Source organism: Quercus lobata, chromosome 6 (assembly GCF_001633185.2).
Source record: "Quercus lobata isolate SW786 chromosome 6, ValleyOak3.0 Primary Assembly, whole genome shotgun sequence".
NCBI lineage: Eukaryota > Viridiplantae > Streptophyta > Magnoliopsida > Fagales > Fagaceae > Quercus > Quercus lobata.
In genome coordinates, this window is record NC_044909.1 from 28,469,013 (window position 1) to 28,488,719 (window position 19,707).

At 33.6% G+C, this 19,707-nt stretch overlaps 1 protein-coding gene across 1 annotated transcript; it reads left to right on the forward strand.

The window, feature by feature from the left end:
• The first annotated feature begins 1,170 nt into the window (after nt 1-1,170).
• On the forward strand, nt 1,171-8,903 carry LOC115950075 (amino acid transporter AVT1H-like). Its single transcript, XM_031067324.1, is given in 4 exon segments — nt 1,171-1,388; nt 5,115-5,468; nt 6,357-6,975; nt 8,358-8,903. Coding segments are annotated over 4 exon segments (1,737 nt in total).
• Nucleotides 8,904-19,707: the final 10,804 nt, after the last annotated feature.

The window sequence follows — 19,707 nt, forward strand, 5'->3', positions numbered from 1 at the left end:
CTAATTTTTTTTTTTTTTAATCTTAAGATCTGAAATAGAATTCTACTATTCTAGTCTAATTTAATTAGACGTATATGTGTGATGCTCCATCTAATCTGTCTCGGACTGACCTGGTCCCTAACCTGACTCTTATATAAATATATATATATATATATATATACACACATACTTTATTAGGGTTGATTGTAATATAAAACTACTTGAGAATATAGTAAAGATTTTTATCTTGTCAGGCTGAATGATTTTGCGTATTCTTTCTTTCTTTCACATGTTTCCACTTTTCTATAGTCTTTATAATACTTTTTCTCTTTAATTTCAACAGAATCTCAAGGTTTTAAAAACCGGTACGGAGAAAGAACCGAAAAAGTAGCTAATTACCGGTTTTCTGGTTGGATCGGGGTCCGACCAATGGTTGAATCGGTGACGTCATAAATAATTTAATTAAAATATTAAAATAATTTTTATTTAAAATTTGAATTTTAATAACTTATATTAAAAAAAATTGCTTTTTTTCATACCACCTTTCATTTCTTGTCAGTAACAGTTGACAAAGAATAAACTATTTAACATTTAAGCTTTATCTTTTAGTTTGTATAAACAATAGTATAATGTTAACTATTTATTTATTCAAGAAAATTTAAATTAAAAAAAATAAAACCCAAAGTCAGATGACTAGACAAGTCACTGACTTATTAGGCTGCGTTTGGTTCGATGTAAATCGAATTTTGAGTGTAAATCGAATTCTGAGTGTAAAATGAATACAGGGGAAAATGAATTCCCGTAAGGAAAGTGAAATCCGGGTGTTTAGTTCAGCAATGGAAAATAGTCCGGAAAACGATTTTTAGTGTTTGATAACATTCTGAAAATGCTATTTTCCTACAAATGCTTCACATTTTCTCAGCTATTTTCTCAACTTCCAAACAAATTTTATAACAGAGAATTTCAAAATATACACTTAACACAATCAAAAATCAAAATAAAATCATTTATTCACAATATATCCATAATATACTCGGTGAGAGGAGGAAGAAAGAGTGAGAGATAGATTGGGAAAGAGAGAGATCGATATCAACGGAGGACGGCGGCGGCCAGATCGGGAAAGAAAGAGATCGGTACCAACGGAGGGTAGCTTGGATGTGGATCGGAATATGGAGGAGGGTAGCTTGGATGATGGCGAGGGTGGTGATGGCAGTGGTGGATTGGAGACATGCAGCGGTGGAGCATGGCGGTGAGGTTAAGTGGGTGCAAACGCAGTGCGATCTTGGTATGATCTCAGTGGTGCGGCGTGATCTGGGCGGAGGGAGTGGCGATGGGGGCGGCATGATCTGGGCTGGCCTTGGCTTGGCTAGGCGGCCGGAGCTTGGTGTCAGACTGTGTGTGGAGTTGAGGTTGGTGTGTGGGCTAGAGCTGAAATGAGGTTGGTGCGTGTGTGAGAGGAGTGTAATTCATTTGAAGGTAAAATAAAACCTAAAATGGTTTTACGCCCGAAATGCCTTATTTTATAGTCAATGCGGAATACCAATTCCGTTTGACCCAATTTTCAATACCTACCAAACATATACGTGGGTGTAAAAGCATTTTCGAAAATCCTTTGAAGCCAAAACAAACGCAGCCTTACTCTTTTACCAATACACTTTCCCACTCCACCACTCCTAGCCACACGTCTACTCTTTTTTTTTTTTTTTTACACGGTATACACCTCATAAATTAGCACTCCATTAAGTACACTCCACAGAATCGATATCTCTATCTCTCTCTCACAGAGGAAGTTAGATCTATTGTTTTATTTGTTTATCTCTACAATACTATCATCGGTTCCTCTCTTCCTCACTGAAGATCTGTAGATACCACTCCAAGATGCTAATTTCAACGGCAAGCATGAACATTCAGTCATTTTGTCTCTCTTAAGCATAGCCAATCTTAAGAAAAAAGACTTTATTGCAAAAATCTGTCCTCACCATTAGCAGATTTGAGAAAAAAGAAGATTTTTACTGCAAAAAAAGCTCCATTCCAAATTTGTTTCAGCAATTTTGCAAAACCGGTTCAACCATACCAGTTTCCGATTTTCCGGTTGAATCGAGCTGTTTTCTACTATTTGCAGTTTTTAGCTCTTTTTCGGTTATTTGTCATAACTGGACCGGATTAATGACTGGTTCTCGGTTGAACCGGTCGGATTGACTGGTCCTGTCCGATTTTTAAAACCATACAGAATCTTTCCAATGTAAATGGTAGAATTAGTTTTAGATGTAATGCATGAGAGATCTAATCGATCAAATTATCATCACTGTTTTCAAACCCATACCGAACTGGGAAAACTGGGAACCGGATTGAAATCTGTTTTTTTATGCATAGAGAATCGAGCATATGTGGCAATTTCATGAACCCCTAAAACCGGGGTTGGACCGCACGGTTCATGCGGAATCGATGGCAAGAACCATGAGATCCAACCCCTTAGCAATTTTTTTTTTTTAATAAAAACAACTTAACACAATTTTATTATGCTTAATTAAATTATCCATCTCTTACAAGGAATAAAAAAAATTATAATTAAAATCTTTCAAAGATATTCAACTTTACTTTAAAAATTAATCATAAATTTTAATGTTTTCATGGTTATTATTTTATTTTATTTTATTAACTTTCTTATTTAATTATTAAATATATGCTTGAAAATCATTAAATTTCCCTAACATCTATAGATATATTAGTCAATTTTGCTAGTTTTACAAATTTAATATTTATATTTAGGCTTTAATTAATTATTAAATTAATTATGACATTATCACAGTTCGACATCGGTTTAACCTCGGTTCGACCCCGGTTTAACTTCGGTTTGATCTCAAAAACCTTGAACCTCTCCCTTTTATGGTTCAATGAACGGTTTGGGTTTCAAAACCTTGATTATCATTAGAATCTTTTGCCGTAACTTTCCTTTACAAATATAATGTCACATGTCAAGTCGTCCCCTAGAACATTTTGGCATGAGATTCTATGTGTGTATATATATATATATATATATATATATATATATATGTAGGAGAAAGATTTGGGTTGTATTCGTATATCACACCTCACCATGGCCCATGGCATCACTTTCCTAAAAACTTTTTTTTTTTTTTTTGTGAAAAACCTCCAAACAATTAAACTGAAGGAGATTCAAGGATTCCTAAAATAAAAGAATAATATAACAAAACACATCGTGGGAATAAGATTAAAATGGAAATTCCTACACGTGAACCTATCTTCCGGCAGGCTGCGCAGCCATGCATCCCTCTTATGGAACCTAAGAGATAATTTCTCTCTTTAGTTTGAAACATTGTAATTTTCCTCTTTATCCTTTTTTTTTAATGAAAATTTTATCCCCTCCATTAATTTTTGTTGGGGTCAAAATCAATGAAAAAATCTTTTTTTTTTAAAGAAGAAAATTCATTTTTAAATGTGTCTACACCTAGATGTTAATGAGTGGATGTGATATTTTTGTTATGGAAAGGAATTCAAGTTATGAGTTTAAATTCTATAAAGATGTGGTGTAAAACCCAAGTTTCACATCCTCTAATCTCAACATGTCACATCATCCTATCACATATTAAAGAATAAGCACAACCACGTTCAATCAATTTTAATACTCATCTAAAAATCAAACCAAATTCGGAGTTTATCAAAATGCTATTAGGTATGGTAGAATGTATTAAGTTTTAAGTAAAAAGCTAATATGACAATCTCTTATTGGATGGTGTAAAAGATGAGTTTTATATTCCATCTTTACCAAATTCTGATTCTAAAGTTATTATTATACATGTTATATCTTTTTATTATTATTATTATTATTATTAGAAGAAAGTATTAAGATCTTTAACTTATGAGTTCAGACACATATTTCAAACAATTAGATTTCTCATTTATTTGAGAAAATACTAGCACATAGCCTCATTGGGTAAAGTACAGTGCTCCTTACAAAAAGGGGATCATTACAATGTTTAGAAACTAATGGAAGGACATAGCTAACTATCCTATAAGGGCTAGCTATACCTATCTTATATACCTAAAGGGGAAAGTGCAATCCACCTAATATATACGATCTATTGCTAAGATATGCAATTTAACTAATTTGATTGATTACTAAATTAGGACCATAGATTCGTCAGAAATGCATCCAGTCAAGTTGATTACCTTGATGTTCATGGGCTGCATGCTTTAGCAATTGTTCAATTTGGCAACTCCTATTCCTATATCAAATTTCCAATAAGCTATATAGCTAGCATCCACGAGGTAATGTGCAAAACAGCAATGCAAAAGAATTGTATATAGTTAGTTAAGCAACGTTTGTAACAATAAAGGAAAGTAGCATCTCGAGTTTCTAAAACTCGAGATCCATATTTCAAAAAGGCCGCATAGATCTCGAGTCTTTAAGACTCGAGTTTTATGCGAAAAAAATTTCACCTATAGTGGCGTTTTTAAGCCCTATAGTGACGTTTTATAGACCTATAGCGGCGTTTTTATTCAATTTATGGAAATCGAGTCTTTGAAACTCGATTTTCAGCTTAATTTTTTCCCACTTTAAACTAATCCACTTACAAATCGAGACTTAAAAACTCGATTTTTTTCTTGAAACTCGAGTTTTAGATACTCGAGATGCTAGTTTTCAAAATTGTTTTGAAACATGACAATTAATTAAATTTTTTAATATTTATTGTTATTTAGAAAAAAAATTCTAGCATCCACTATTAATCTAGATCAAAACTCTCTCTCACACAGAAGCAAATCCAAAGCATATTTTACAATTAAAGATTCTTACTTTGTAATTTTAAATCTTTACAATTAAAGATTCTTACAAATATTCTCAAAAAAAAAAAAAAAAAAAAAGATTCTTACAAATGGTAAGTAGTATAACGTGTACTACTAGCATTTGGTTACAAATATTCCCCTAATCCTTTCACTTCATCTTCAAAGTTCACATACAAAGTTCCCACTGCATCTTCTAGTTAGATTCTTATATCTAATATTTAGTACTAGGAGTAGCAACTGATTTTCTTCAATTATAAATATACCCGGCCATATGCTTCATTGGCAAGGTCCATCCATTGTCTTGTAAATTAAGCTTGAGTGCCTTATAGTTCCCTCAATTCCATCACTCCAATCTTGTTGGAACTTGTTCAAGAGTATGTGGAAAAAATATCAAAGTCCATAAGAAATTTACTCTGCCTTCAACCAAACCGTCTTCTGCACTGTAATGAAGTTCTTAATGAGACACTGCATGGTGCCAACTTGGATGTGCAGTGGGTGAGCTCCCATGTTTGTTTAGAGGAAAGCAAACCTTGCATGTGTAATCACAGCATTAAGAACTTAGAGTTTGTCGAAAATGGCATAGCCATTGAGCACAGTGTGGGGGCTAATGGTTCCTTTGCTCATGCTGTCATTAATATGATTAGGATGCTCATAGGTAATCAAGTTCTTCCATCATCTAATTAGTTTCATGCATTTGTTCATGTTTACCTTTCATTTATCTAATAAAATTCATTTGTTCCTCTATTAGTGTCTGTTTGGGAACTCCATAGTTTTTGGTAGTTTATTTGCATTGTGCTTATCAAAATATATAATTTTTGTAAACTTTAATGTTAAATGTATGAAAAAAAGCTAAAAACTAGATTTCTTTTTTAAAAAAAAGATTTGTTAATTTTTTTTATAAAAATAACAGAGACAAAAGGTTAATTTTATTTGGCCAAACAAACACTTAGCATTCTATTAGAGATATAGGTTTATGTGTTTAAGAAATGTTACATTTACAACAAATCTTGAATGGTAATTTGCTACATGCTAGCTAATAACAATCTGCCACTTTAGGTTTGTTGTGAAAATGTTGTTAACTTAGCATTTCTCTTGTTTTACCCAAGGGTCCAATTATAGTGTTAAGTCTATATTACCTAAACCTATCTCCTAATACATATCTCCTACTTAAGGTTCATTGTAACCATAATTTAATTAATATAGTGAAGATATAGCCAGCAAAGATTTTCTTACATGGATGTAGGCGATTAGGCCGAATCACGTAATTTCTTGTATTATCTTTCTTTATTCATTTTTCTTCTTTGTTCTCACCTACAATTAATTATTTTTCTCCTTTAATTTTAAGATATTCCATTTTATCTTTTAATAATTACATCCAGTCACACGTCCCTTTTTTCTCCTTGTAAAGCAAACAATTTTTTTTTTTTAATCAAGCATATAATAGGCTACAATAGAGATATAGTATAAAGTGAAATACTAAGTGAGAAAGAAGATTTGTATTCTCAGTTATCAAATCCATTGTTGATGTCAAGCAATTTAATTGGTTATGTTTTTACTTATTTTCTCACAAGTTTAGGGCAATTATCAACTCCATATGCACTGGAAAGAGGAGGGTGGGTATCTGCTTTTCTGCTTATAGGACTTGGGATAATACATGCATATACTTCTCATCTACTAGGAAAATGTCTTGACAAGATCAATCCCAAGTGAAGAAGTTTTACAGATATTGGATAGCATGCATTTGGGAAAAGAGGAAGAGTTTTAGCTGCAACCTTCATGTACTTGGAAATTTTCATGGCACTAGTGTCCTATACAATATCATTGCTTGAGAACCTTATTACAGTACTTTCAGGGATGCAGATTAAGGTGCCATGGGCTAAACTATCTTCATCTCAGCTCCTAACAATAATGGCTGTATTCTTAATAGCACTCCCTAGAGTGTGGAAGAGAAATGTATCTTCAATATCTTTCCTCTCATCTGCCGGAATTCTCATATCGCTTCTCATTTTTATATCAGTGCCATGCACTTCCATTTTTGGAGGTGTAAAATTAAAACCCAGTCACAAGATGCCAGTCCTCCAGCTCCATAACATTCCTGCAATATATGGGCTATATATCTTCAGCTATATAGGGCACATTGGTTTCCTTGAATTATATAAAGAAATGAAAGATCCATCCAAGTTTACCAAGGTATGCACTATGTAGCCATGTAGGTTCTCTTATTCGTCTCCCATTTATAAAGCACTTGATAGTTGATACCCCCCCCCCCCCACACACACACATATATAGTTTACACACCTAATTTTTGAAATGAAATTGTAAATTGAAGACACAATTTGAATTATATCTTCAACTCAAGATTTCAATTCAAAATAAATAAATGTGTGAACAAATACTACCCTATACAGGTATATAGTCCTGCCTCTTTTTATAAATCTAGATGTACAATGCTCTTGTTCATTAACCTTATACAAGAATGGATTTAATATTCTATAAACGTCACTTAGCTCGTGGTGGTAAAGTGTGTGATCCTCGAATAAGAAACAGATGTCAAAGCAGTAAAGTCTAGAATAAAAAAACTTAAAGATTGAATTCATGTCAAGTGATAAAGTCTAGAAAAAATAATACATAATAAGTTATGTGTTACACTTAGAACCTCAAAGGTGCAAGCACATGCATACAAAAAAAAAATAAATAAATAAATCAATGATTCCCCCCCCCCCGCCCCCCCCCCACCCCGATTTCAAATGACATGAGAACACAATCACATTTAAATCATAGTTTTCAAAACCGGACCGGATCAGGAGGTCGGACCGTGAAAATTGGGAATCGGGATGAAAATCGGTTTTTTAAGCATAAGAACCGGATTTTTTTAATTATGTGAACCGCTAAAACTGGAGTTGGACCGTACGAACCGGTGAGAACCGTGCGGTCCAACCCCTTAGCAATTTATTTATTTATTTTTTTTACAATTTTATTCTACTTAATTAAATTATCCATCTCTTACAAGGAATAAAAAAAATTATAATTAAAAGCCTTCAAAACTATTCAACTTTACTTTAAAAATTAATCATAAATTTTAATGTTTTCATGATTATTATTTTATTTTATTAACTTTCTTATTTAATTATTAAATATATGCTTGAAAATCATTAAATTTCTCTCACATATATAAATATATTGTCAATTTTGCTAGTTTTATAAATTTAATATCTATATTTAGGCTTTAATTAATTATTTAATTAATTATGACATCATCACGGTTCGACCCTGGTTCGACCTCAGTTCGACCTTAAAAACCTTGAACCTCTCCTTTTAACGGTTCAATGAACGACCCGGGTCTGAAAACCTTGATTTAAATTGGTTAAATATTAAATCTTTATGTTGCAATATTAGAACCTCCCTATTTTACAAACAAATTAAGAGAATCTTTTTTCTACATGAGGCTTGGGAATTTAGAGAAAGGCCTTAAAAGAGATAGCACTAGCTGGCCTTTGATAAATAAAAAATAAAAAAAATAGAGCTAATATTTCGTTTTCTACTTTATTTATTTATTCATCTTGGAATTTCAGGTATCTATTGTCAGCTTCACAATAGTGACAGCATTATATACAGTATTAGCTTTCTTTGGAGCCAAATTGTTTGGGCCAGAAGTCAGTCCTCAAATCACTCACAGCATGCCTCCACATCTTCTTGTGACAAAGATTGCATTATGGGCCACTGTGCTGACATCCATGACCAAATATGCATTGGAAACAACGTCATTTGCCATTCAACTTGAGCATAACCTTCTGGCTTCAATGAGTTCCAAGCTAAAGATGATCATAAGGGGTTGCGTAGGTTCATTTCTACTTCTATTGATACTAGCACTGGCTCTTTCTGTTCCATATTTTGAGGACGTTCTCAGCCTCACTGGTTCCCTTGTTAGCATTGCTATCTGCATAATCTTTCCTTGTGCATTCCACACCAAGATTTGTTGGGGTCAAATACCAAAACCTCTCATAATTCTCAACTTGACCCTCATTGCCTTTGGCTCTCTTCTTGGGGTCTTTGGTGCCGTTTCCTCATCCAAGTTACTTGTGCAAAGCCTACGAAGCAGAGCTCATCACTCAGCCTAAGAATATGATAATATATAGTAGATTTTTTATTTATTTTTTTGCTGTTGAAAAAATGGTAGTGCTTTTGTTTTGAACTTTTTCTGAAAGCATCTTTACTTGTTGCACATCAGTGTGTATGGACACAAGTTTGCAACAACTGAAATCATGAAAAAAACACAATTTCAGTCGTTTGCACACAATTTCACTCTGATGTGCAACAATCACTGCCCTCTTTGTAAGATCTATGTATCTCTAAGGAAAATTAAAGGAAGGATGTTTCCTGGCATTCTTAAAGGAAGGATGTGTTGGGCAAGGAAATAAAATGAAATTCAGGCAAAGATGCACAATCCAATTTATTATACAAAGCATCTAATACCCAACGCTATGCCATAAGAATATATTATATGTCCAAGTAGCAGCAGCCTCACCACTCCAGGCCTAGCTTTCTAAAAACTGAAATAAGTCTCACAACTCCAAGCTTAGCTTTCTAAAAACTAAAATAATTAGGGCTCGTTTGGTAAGAAATTTCTAGCAACATTGTTTAAGTTTTGTGGAAATACGAGTAGATGAAAAATTATATGGAAATACGTGTTATGGTATTTAAACAATAGTTTTCATTGTTTAAACACTGTTACCAAACGGAGTCTTAATGCCTTACTTATGAAGTGATTAAACTGTCATTTTAGCCTAAGCAATTATTTACTAATTATATTTTTTATAGATAGCCTAAGCAATTTTAATTCAAAGTATTGCACTATTTAGAAAAATCGAAAAAATATTAGTTTAAAACAACGTTTATAAATTGATAATACACCCTCATATTTGAGAGCAACAGCGCACCCAATTCCCAATAGCCAATACGTATTTGTGTCCATTTTTGTTACTTTTTTGCCGTAAACATCACATTCATAATTTAAAACGAAAAGAACAAGACAGAAATAAAAACAACTTCAAATTGTGAGCTGAACATCCCAATAGAGAAGGATGTTGTTTGTTGCCTCTCTCACTCTCACATTATCAAAGACCAACAGAGAAGTAGCAGCCAACGACTAGAAGAGCTGAAGCTTAAACGACATGTACTCAGTTAGTGTTGTTATTTAAACGACAACGATTTTCAGTGTTTAAACAACATTACACGTATTTCCACACTTTTTCACCTAAACGTATTTCCAAAAAATACAAATAGCGTTACTAGAACAACATATGAAGCTTATACGACATGTCTCAGTTAGTGTTGTTATTTAAATGACAACAATTTTCATTGTTTAAACAATTTTACACTTATTTCCATACATTTTTCATCCAAACATATTTCACTTCGCTTCTCATTTTTATATTAGTGCCATGCACTTCCATTTTTGGAGGTGTAAGTAAAATCCAATTGCAAGATACCATTCCTCCAGCTCTGTAATATTCCAGCAATATCTGGGCTATATATTGACAGACTCTAAGTTCTTAATGCTGTGATTACACATGCATGGTTTGCTTTCCTCTAAACAAACATGGGAGCTCACCCACTGCACATCCAAGTGGGCACCACGCAGTGTCTCATTAAGAACTTCATTACGGTGCAGAAGACGGTTTGGTTGAAGGCAAAGTAAATTTCTTATGGACTTAGATATCTTTTTCCACATACTCTTGAACAAGTTCCAACAAGATTGGAGTGATGGAATTGAGGGAACTATAAGGCACTCAAGCTTAATTTACAAGACAATGGATGGATCTTGCCAATGAAGCATACGGCCGGGTATATTTATAAATGAAGAAAATCAGCTCCCTACTCCTAGTACTAAATATTAGATATAAGAACCTAACTAGAAGATGTAGTGGGAACTTTTGTATGTGAACCTTGAAGATGAAGTGAAAGGATTGGGGGAATATTTATAACCAAATGCTAGTAGGACACGTTATACTGCATACTATTTATAAGAATCTTTAATTGTAAAATATGCTTTGGCTTTGCTTGTGTGTGAGAGAGAGTTTTGATCTGGATTAATAGTGGATGCTAGCTATATAGCTTATTGGAAATTTGATATAGGAATAGGAGTTGCCAAATTGAACAATTGCTAAAGCATGCAGCCCATGAACATCAAGGTAATCAACTTGACTGGATGCATTTCTGACGAATCTATGGTCCTGATTTAGTAATCAATCAAATTAGTTAAATTGCATATCTTAGCAATGGATCGTATATTTGGTGGATTGCACTTTCCCCCTTTAGGTATATAAGATAGGTATAGCTAGCCCTTATAGGATAGTTAGCAATGTCCTTCCATTAGTTTCCAAATATTGTAATGATCCCCTTTTTGTAAGGAGCACTGTACTTTACCCAATGAGGCTTTGTGCTAGTATTTTCTCAAATGAATGAGAAATCTAATTGTTTGAAATATGTGTCTAAACTCACAAGTTAAAGATCTTAATACTTAACTCTAATAAAAAAATAAAATAAAAAGATATAACATGTATAATAATAACTTTAGAATCAAAATTTGGTAAAGATAGAGTATAAAACCCATATTTTACACCATTCAATAAGAGATTGTCACATTAGCTTTTTGTTTAAAACTCAATACATTCTACCACACCTAATAGCATTTCGATAAACTCTCAATTTGGTTGGATTTTTAAATGAGTATTAAAATTGATTGAACGTGGTTGTGCTTATTCTTTAATATGTGATAAGATGATGTGGCATGTTGGGATTGGAAGATGTGAAACTTAGGTTTTACACCACATCCTTATAGAATTTAAACTTATAACTTTAATTTATTTCCATAACAAAAATATCACATCCACTCATTAACATCTAGGTGTAGACACATTTAAAAATGAATTTTCTTCTTAAAAAAAAAGAATTTTTCATTAATTTTGACCCCCAAAAATAATTTAATGGAGGGGATAAAATTTTCATTAAAAAAAAAAAGAAGAAGAGGAAAATTACAATGTGCATTGCCAGAAACATTTCCATGTCCTCTCCTTAGTTTCCATTGTTCAAAATAAAGAACATTCCCTTCAAATTCTACACCAAACACAAAGAATAAACAAAATTAGTCTAATTTCAAACCATATTATTTTCCATTGAAAAAAATATTTAAGATTGATGAAAATAGATAAGTATATTAGATCTCAAATGAAGGCAAAAGAACCCTATCCCAAAACAACAAACACTCTCACACCTCTCTTCTCGCTCCTTTTGAGTTTGAAGTTTGTGCTGATCCATATTTGCAACCACTACTTGTGCTTGAAAATACAACCACCACAAACTATCAGACCATCCCATTTAAAAGTACATACAAAATTAGGAAATAGATATTAATAGCCATCAAAAGCAAGCAATATCACTATGTATCAAAAGAAATGGAACTTGAAAACACTTAAAGGATATTAAATGATCATTGCTTTGTGTTAGCTGTAAAAATAATAATCCTTTTGTTTTTCAAAGACCACTGAAAAAGTATTTCTGAAAACAATGGTAAAAAAAAAAAGAGGTTTTGCAAATTGAGATTATCCAATGCCACTATTTTTTTCATTGCAAACATTAAAGCCATATGTATATACAAATTGATATATTTTATTAGAAAAATATTAGAAAGATTGTAGAGCAATAAAGTAAAACCTTGGAAGAGCATTGACGCCCCGATTAAGCACTTTGCATTGTTGTTTCTCCAGCAAGAAGAAGCTCATCATGGTATTTAAACTTCCTGCCTATCAACCCTCACCACATTCTTCAAAAACCTCTCTGATTTTGGTGCTATCCAATTTGCCCACAGCCAATAATCCATCTAATGCTGCATCAATTTTGTACAAAATCTTAAAATTTCAATCGTCTCCAATTTTCCTACCTCGTTTTTTCAGTAATGAAACAAATACAAAATATGAGTTTTAAAACATAAAAATAAATAAATTGGGAACTTGTTCGATCAAGTGGTGGACAAGTTTTTTGGAGGGTGGAGATTTTGCGGGTTAGTTAGAGATCTCTCATCTTGTCTTTGCAGATGAAACTTTGAATTTTTGTTGCGCAGTTCTAGAGCAAATTTGGCATTTGAAAGCAGTTTTCACCTGGTTTCAGATTATGTTTGGTTTAAAAATAAATTTGGGAAAATCTGAATTGGTTTTAGTTGGAGATGTACCTAATGCTAAGCTTTGGCAGGTATTTTAAGATGTAGAGTGGAATTGTTACCTCTGACTTATCTGGGTCTTCCTTTAGGTGCTACTTTCAAGGCAGCAGCTATATGGATTGGTGTGCTAGAGAAATTGAAAAATTACAGAGGGATTTTCTATGGGGGCGAACTAGGAGATGAGTTTAAGCATCACTTGATAAGTGGAAGATTGTTTGTGTACCGGTTCAATATAGGGGTTTGGGAGTGCATAATATAGTTTAACTTCAATGGCTAAGTTGTTATCATCCTTAGAGGCAAACTACCATTAAAATATCAATTTTGCTCAACTGGTTCAAGATTGGAAGTTAGAATCGGTGGTCTCTTTTATGGACTTTATATATTCTGGATCTTGGAAAACTGAGGCGGAAAAAATGCGATGGTGGAAACTCTCTCCTAGGGGTGTTTTCAATGTTCGGTCTTATTATAGGGCCTTACAATCACCCTACATTATATTTTCTTTCATCTTTTTTCAGTGAAGTTTATTACTTATCAAAAACATATATAAATCTGAGGAAGCAATGAAGAAATTGGTATTAAAATTAGAGTTCAATCCAGAACCTTATCATGTGTCACGGATCACTAACACAATTGAAGGTTGATAAATAGTGCCTAGTCACATTTGAAATTGGCAAGCTTAGGAGACTTTTATGTGTGATGTGCTTCCCCTTAAACGCTGTCACATACTTTTAGGTTAGCCATGGATATGGGAGTGCGATGCACACCATGCTGGGCATATGTCAATACTTACCCTTTTGTTGCAAGTATACTCTCACATGTGCTAAAGACATGCCAATCTTGAAGTTGAAGAAGAGTGCCTTCCTTATTCAAAAAATTGTGCCTTCTGATGGCATTCTTGGTCTCGCTCCTAACCCGATGAAGTCAAGCTATTTTCAGAGGGGGAGAATTGATGGCACAACCATAGCATGGTTAAAGAAAGAATATCCTCTTTGAAAGCCTAAGCTAATTCAAAGCCCAAGAATAAGTGTCCATGGTAGTTAATTAGGTTTCAATATTTTATTTGGTTAATCTAGAGTGAAGGGTATTTTTAGTAAATTTACAATATTTTATTCGGTTAATCTAGAGTCAAGGATATTTTAGTAATTTTACAATTTTTGGGTATGGACCATGGGTATTATTTTATAAATAAGTAAGTTTTATTTAGTTTATGGGTCTTTATTTATGGGCTTTGGTTTAATTCAAATAAGACTTTATATATATATATATATATATATATTTAGACAAACACACACATAAATAAGTTTCTACTTAATTAATAAGTAATAGATGGTATACATTCATAGTATTACTTAGAAGCATAATAAATTTGATTGAGTGTTTTTATATTTTCTAAGTTTAGATACATAAATTTGCACATCCTCAAAAAAAAAAAAAAAGATACATAAATTTGCATGTAAACGTAATTGACATGCTGATTAGAATTTAATCTGAAGGAAACTTAGCATGAAATTGGAGTGCATTAAATCTAGAAACACTTGGCATCAAATAATGACAATTAGAATGAGACTCAACACAAAATTGGAGTGCAATCAAAACCTAAATTAGAGTCTTGACTGAACTCTCTCTCAGTTTCTGCTTTTATATATTATATAAGATTAAAATTCTTTTAGAAATGCTGTTAGAAAAACAGTAAACCTAGGATCTACCCAACTCATGTCCACCTGGTCTATCAGCTGAGCTATAGCTAAGGTAATAATTAATATTACACTATACATGAAGTTGACATTAAAAGGGAATGAAATCCACAAACCCAAGGCAATTAAACTGATTCCCAGAGACAATGTGTTAATAAGAATGATTCTAAACCACCAAGAATAGATAATTAGAGATACCAATGCAAATATGATATAACATAATAAAGCAACAAAACACAATGAAGATGTCCATAAAGTATTCAACTGAGACTGATAATAAAAATATTATGATAAATTAAAAAAATAAACTCACATACGTAGGCAAAAGAATCTATAGCTGGCACCACACAGTGCATCAAAGAAGGAACTCAAAAAAATATAATATTTCATAATAGATCACGCATCGATTGACAAGAAGGAAGATAAAAACACAATCAAATTCTTATTTAATTAAAACATAATATTTGAGAACAAAAACCATGTAATAATTATAAGTTCTGTGATAGATCACAGCCTCCAATGTATTTTGAATCAGACCTCAATTAGTCAGCAAACTCAAATTGAAACTTAAACTATGGAGAAAAAAAATTGCAACTTAAAACCGAAGTAGAATTGAAAGCCCTAAGCATATACCTATGTTTTGCCGCTTGACTTGGTTTTGTCACTTCTATCTATCCTCTACAAGTTACTAATAAAGAAAAAAGAATCTATCCTCTAAAAGTTATTGATAAAGAAAAAATAATCCAAAGACTCCATCACTAAGACTGCAGTTTTCTCTACCCTGTTTTCAGTTTACCCATTCTATGTTTTTTTTTTTCTTTTTCTTTTTAATAGGTGTTCATCTATTTCTATTTTCCATAATATAATTTCTGGCCATATCTGTAATTCACATATTTCAGGAGAATATGAGTTTTCCTGACCATTCACAAACATCAAAACAAAGAGCGAAAGCACTAAGGACAAAAGGAATATATGATGTCAGATAAATAAACTGCAAAATAAAATGGGAGAGACAAAATAGAACTAACGATATGACTCTAGCATCAAGATTCCCATATTTTCCCTGGAAATAAGTAGTTTGAAATCGCGTGAATGCAACTCCAACTTTCAAATCTATCTCTTGCCGAGCATCTACAGCCAGTGCCTCATCTTCATTGGGTTCAACAAGGTTATCCATGGCCTTCAAATGTCTTTGTCTGTAACAGAAGAGAACCGCGCACGATAAACCCTTTTTCTAGCTTCCCTCATACGAAAGCCAGTGCAATCAATAACTGCAACAAACAATTAATGTTATTTGCAGAGGTTTTGAAGCATCCCCTGAAATAAAAGCATGACCTGAAATTTACCTAGCGTGAGCATCATGCGAATAGTAAAGGGACGGGAAAAAATACAAGTGGATAACGTGCAGTTTTTATCCAAACTGTCATGCATTTATATTTGCATTTTGCAGCAATTAAAGAAAATTGAGAGGGTGGGAACTTTTTCTGACAAGTAAATGCTTGTATGAGTGGAACGGGAATTGAGATCTTCTAGAGTTTTTTTAATTTAAGTTTTTCATTTATAATAAATGGTCTAGATTTTACCATATCATTAATCCACTAACAAATCTTCTAAAATAATGGTTTAAAAAATAACTACTCATAAATGATAATTATTACCTTATCCCATCAACTAGAAGTTGACTCAAAATATAAGTAGGATTAGAGAACAACACGAAAATCTAGAGCATTGAACCTTCTAATTAAAACACTACTAAAACATGTTGATAGTAAATTTTCCAGAGACAAAATTTCAATGATCAGTTGTATTTGCTGAAGACATCAAGTGACTTCTTGATCATCCAACGCTCTGATGGAAATTTTGTTACTTACTTAGTTCCAGTAACACACAACCTTTGGTTTGTCCATACCGTACAAAGTTGTTTTGTGTCTACAAGTTAGATTTCAGCAAGAAAATGTTAGAAAAGACGGAATCTTTGAAGGATCAAGTTGTGTTATATATATCATATATATATATATATATATATGCTTCTTGATCTATGTGAATAATAATCAATTTTCTAAATAAGCAAATTTCTTTTGCATTTAATGCTACAATGTCATAGTCACTATTTGCATTTAAGGTAATAACTATCATTTATGAGCAGTTATTTAATAAAATCATTATTTTTGTAGATTTATTAGTGGATTAATGATACGGCAAAATCTAGACCATTTATTATAAAGGATTTTACTAATGTGTGCCCTTAGGGCACACATTAATTTCCATTTTTGGAAATAATTTTTTCAAAAATTGAAAAAGTAATGACAACTTTTTCAATTACCGAGAAAATGTTTCCAAAAATAGAAAGCTTAATGTGTGCCCTTAGGACACACATTAACTGGACTCTATTATAAATGAAAGATTTAGATTAAAAGAACTCTACATGATAGAGTACCCTAAAAACTCTAAAAGATCTCAATCCGAGGAACTGACAATCAATTTGTTAAAGATACTGATACTATTGGTCTTGTCATATATTCTATTCACAGCTATCCCAAGTCCAGGAAAAGGAGCAGGATTGCAGTAAGTTGACGGCCAGTGTAAAACTGTCACTTTGTCATTAATGAATCCACTAAATATACACATTGCATAGTCCATTACAAGTGAAATGCTGACCCTGAAAAGGAAGATACTATTATGGGTTGCACCTTATGCTGTATGGGTGGAAATCTTCTAGAAAGGGTCAGAAAGTTTCTAAGGGATGAGTTGTCCCTACCACCTGTCCTATTCAAGAATATTCCTAGTCTTATTTTAATCACCCATTCTATAAATGGAATGAATAGTAAGAGCAGACCCTAACAGCTCCTCTCTCTTCTATTCTTTTCTTTTTCTTTTCCACTTACTTTTTATAAGTAAAAAAAAAAAAAAAAAATCATTGATGAAAAAGGTTACAACAGGCTCACAATGATGAGCACTCCATTACCTAAAAGAATAACAAAAATTATGCACAAAAAGAAAGTGATTCTTTGAAATCCAGGAAAGTGGTACATCAATGAGAGCCCATGCACAGGACCAATCAAACAAAGATCAAATTAGCACGACTTAAAGCTGGTTCTTTGAACTGACTTTATCCTCAGAAAACCGCTTATTTCACTCCTTCCACAATAGCAACATCAAACAAAACAGTGCAAAATTCCAAATCGCTGAATAATGCTTCCCAAACCAATTTCTCCACCCAGATAAAAACAAGGCAACATCAAAATTTGGTAGCAAATGATCTACCGTATCCCCACTACACAAGCACATAGAACACCACCCAACTAATGTAAGATCCCGCTTAATAAGATTATCACAGGTAAGGATCGTCTCCCAGGCAACAGCCCAAACATAGAAAGAGACCCTCTTATGGGCCGTAGCACTCCACATGCTCTTCCGTGGAAAATGTTTTTTCGGTGCACCACGAATAGCCTCATAATAAGAGCAGGCAGAAAAGATGCCACTCCCTTTGAATATTCATATCATCCTATCACCCTCCTAGGAATATTGGAATACAAGAGATCTAAGAAAGAATCAACTACCTCCAACTCCCAATGAAAACCATCTCATCACATTTCAGATCCGCCCTTCCTCCCATTGGACAACCCAATACTGATCAAGCAAACAAGCATAAACGAGAATGACTTCCACACCATACATCATGCCAAGATCTTAAACGAGAACAATCCCCTGCCTCAAAAGACACAAACAGCTGCAAAGTGTCCCATCCAGCCCCATATACTCGCACAAGCTACACCCATGCAATTCCCTAGCTAATCCCAAAGTCCAACCACGCCATTCCTCCCGAAATTTCGTAGCAATAACCCATCTCCATATGAGTTACATCAGTCCCAAATTGCTATAAACACTTTACCCAAAAGAGCTTGATTAAAACTCCCCAACCTTCGTATCCCTAACCCACTAGTAGCAATAGAACACACACTATCCCATGCCACCAAAGAGAACTTAACTTTTCATTCAAGGCACCCCACAGATAGTTTCTCTATAACCTCTCCAACCATTTAGCCACACTACAGGGAATCGTAAACAAGGAGAGGTAATACGTCGGTAAACTCAACAGTGCATTTTAAAAGCGCCAGTCTCCTACCCTCTGGCAATATCATCTTTCATTTCTTTCTTTGACATGGTATCATGAAGATACTATTATGGGTAGTACCCTTGTTTTATATGGGTGGTGAGTGGAAACGTTGGTAATGGCTCCAGTCTTCACCACTGTTGTTGTCGTGGAACAGTGGAACCAAGCCCATGGCTACTGCAGTTGGTGTTTTCCGATAAGAACAGGAGGCTTCATGGGCCTTTCATATCCTTTATAGTATGGGTACCGTGGTTCTCAACATGTTTCAACTTGGCTCAGTGTTTTTTCCTTTGATCTCACATCTCAGTGGTTAGTTGCCGAAGAATTGTAGCATTTCCTGTGTTCCTCAGTTGTCAATGGCAAGTTCCGTTGCCAGAGTGGTGGATGCCGACAGATTCCAAGTGCCATCCACAACATTGAATGCCAAAGTTAGAAGCAGAACCCCTTGTTTGGATCACAATGCTTGGTTCTCCCTATTCTAGGATAGGAATAGCCCCAAATTGTAAGTCCCACGTTTGTCTTTTTTTTTTTTTTTTTTGGGAAAGGTCCCATGTTTGTCTTTAGCCACTGTTTGGTTTTTTGTTTGATTCAGCCTTCTTATTATTTGTGGGCCCAGTTAATTTATATAAAGTGTTGAGCCCACAATACATTTTTGACCCACATTAAACCAAACCCAAATTGTATGCCTTGTAGGTATGCTCCATCAACCAATTGGTCCAATCTATCAACTCATTTGACCCACCAAGTCCAACCCACTTAGAAAGTTCATAATTCAATTTTAACTACGCTTTCCTATAGTTTTTAATTTTCAAATTTTCTAGAATGTGCTGTATGATGGAAGCAATGATGAGGCGGCCAACCAGGCATAATGATGTGGTGGTCAAGCATATCATCCCACA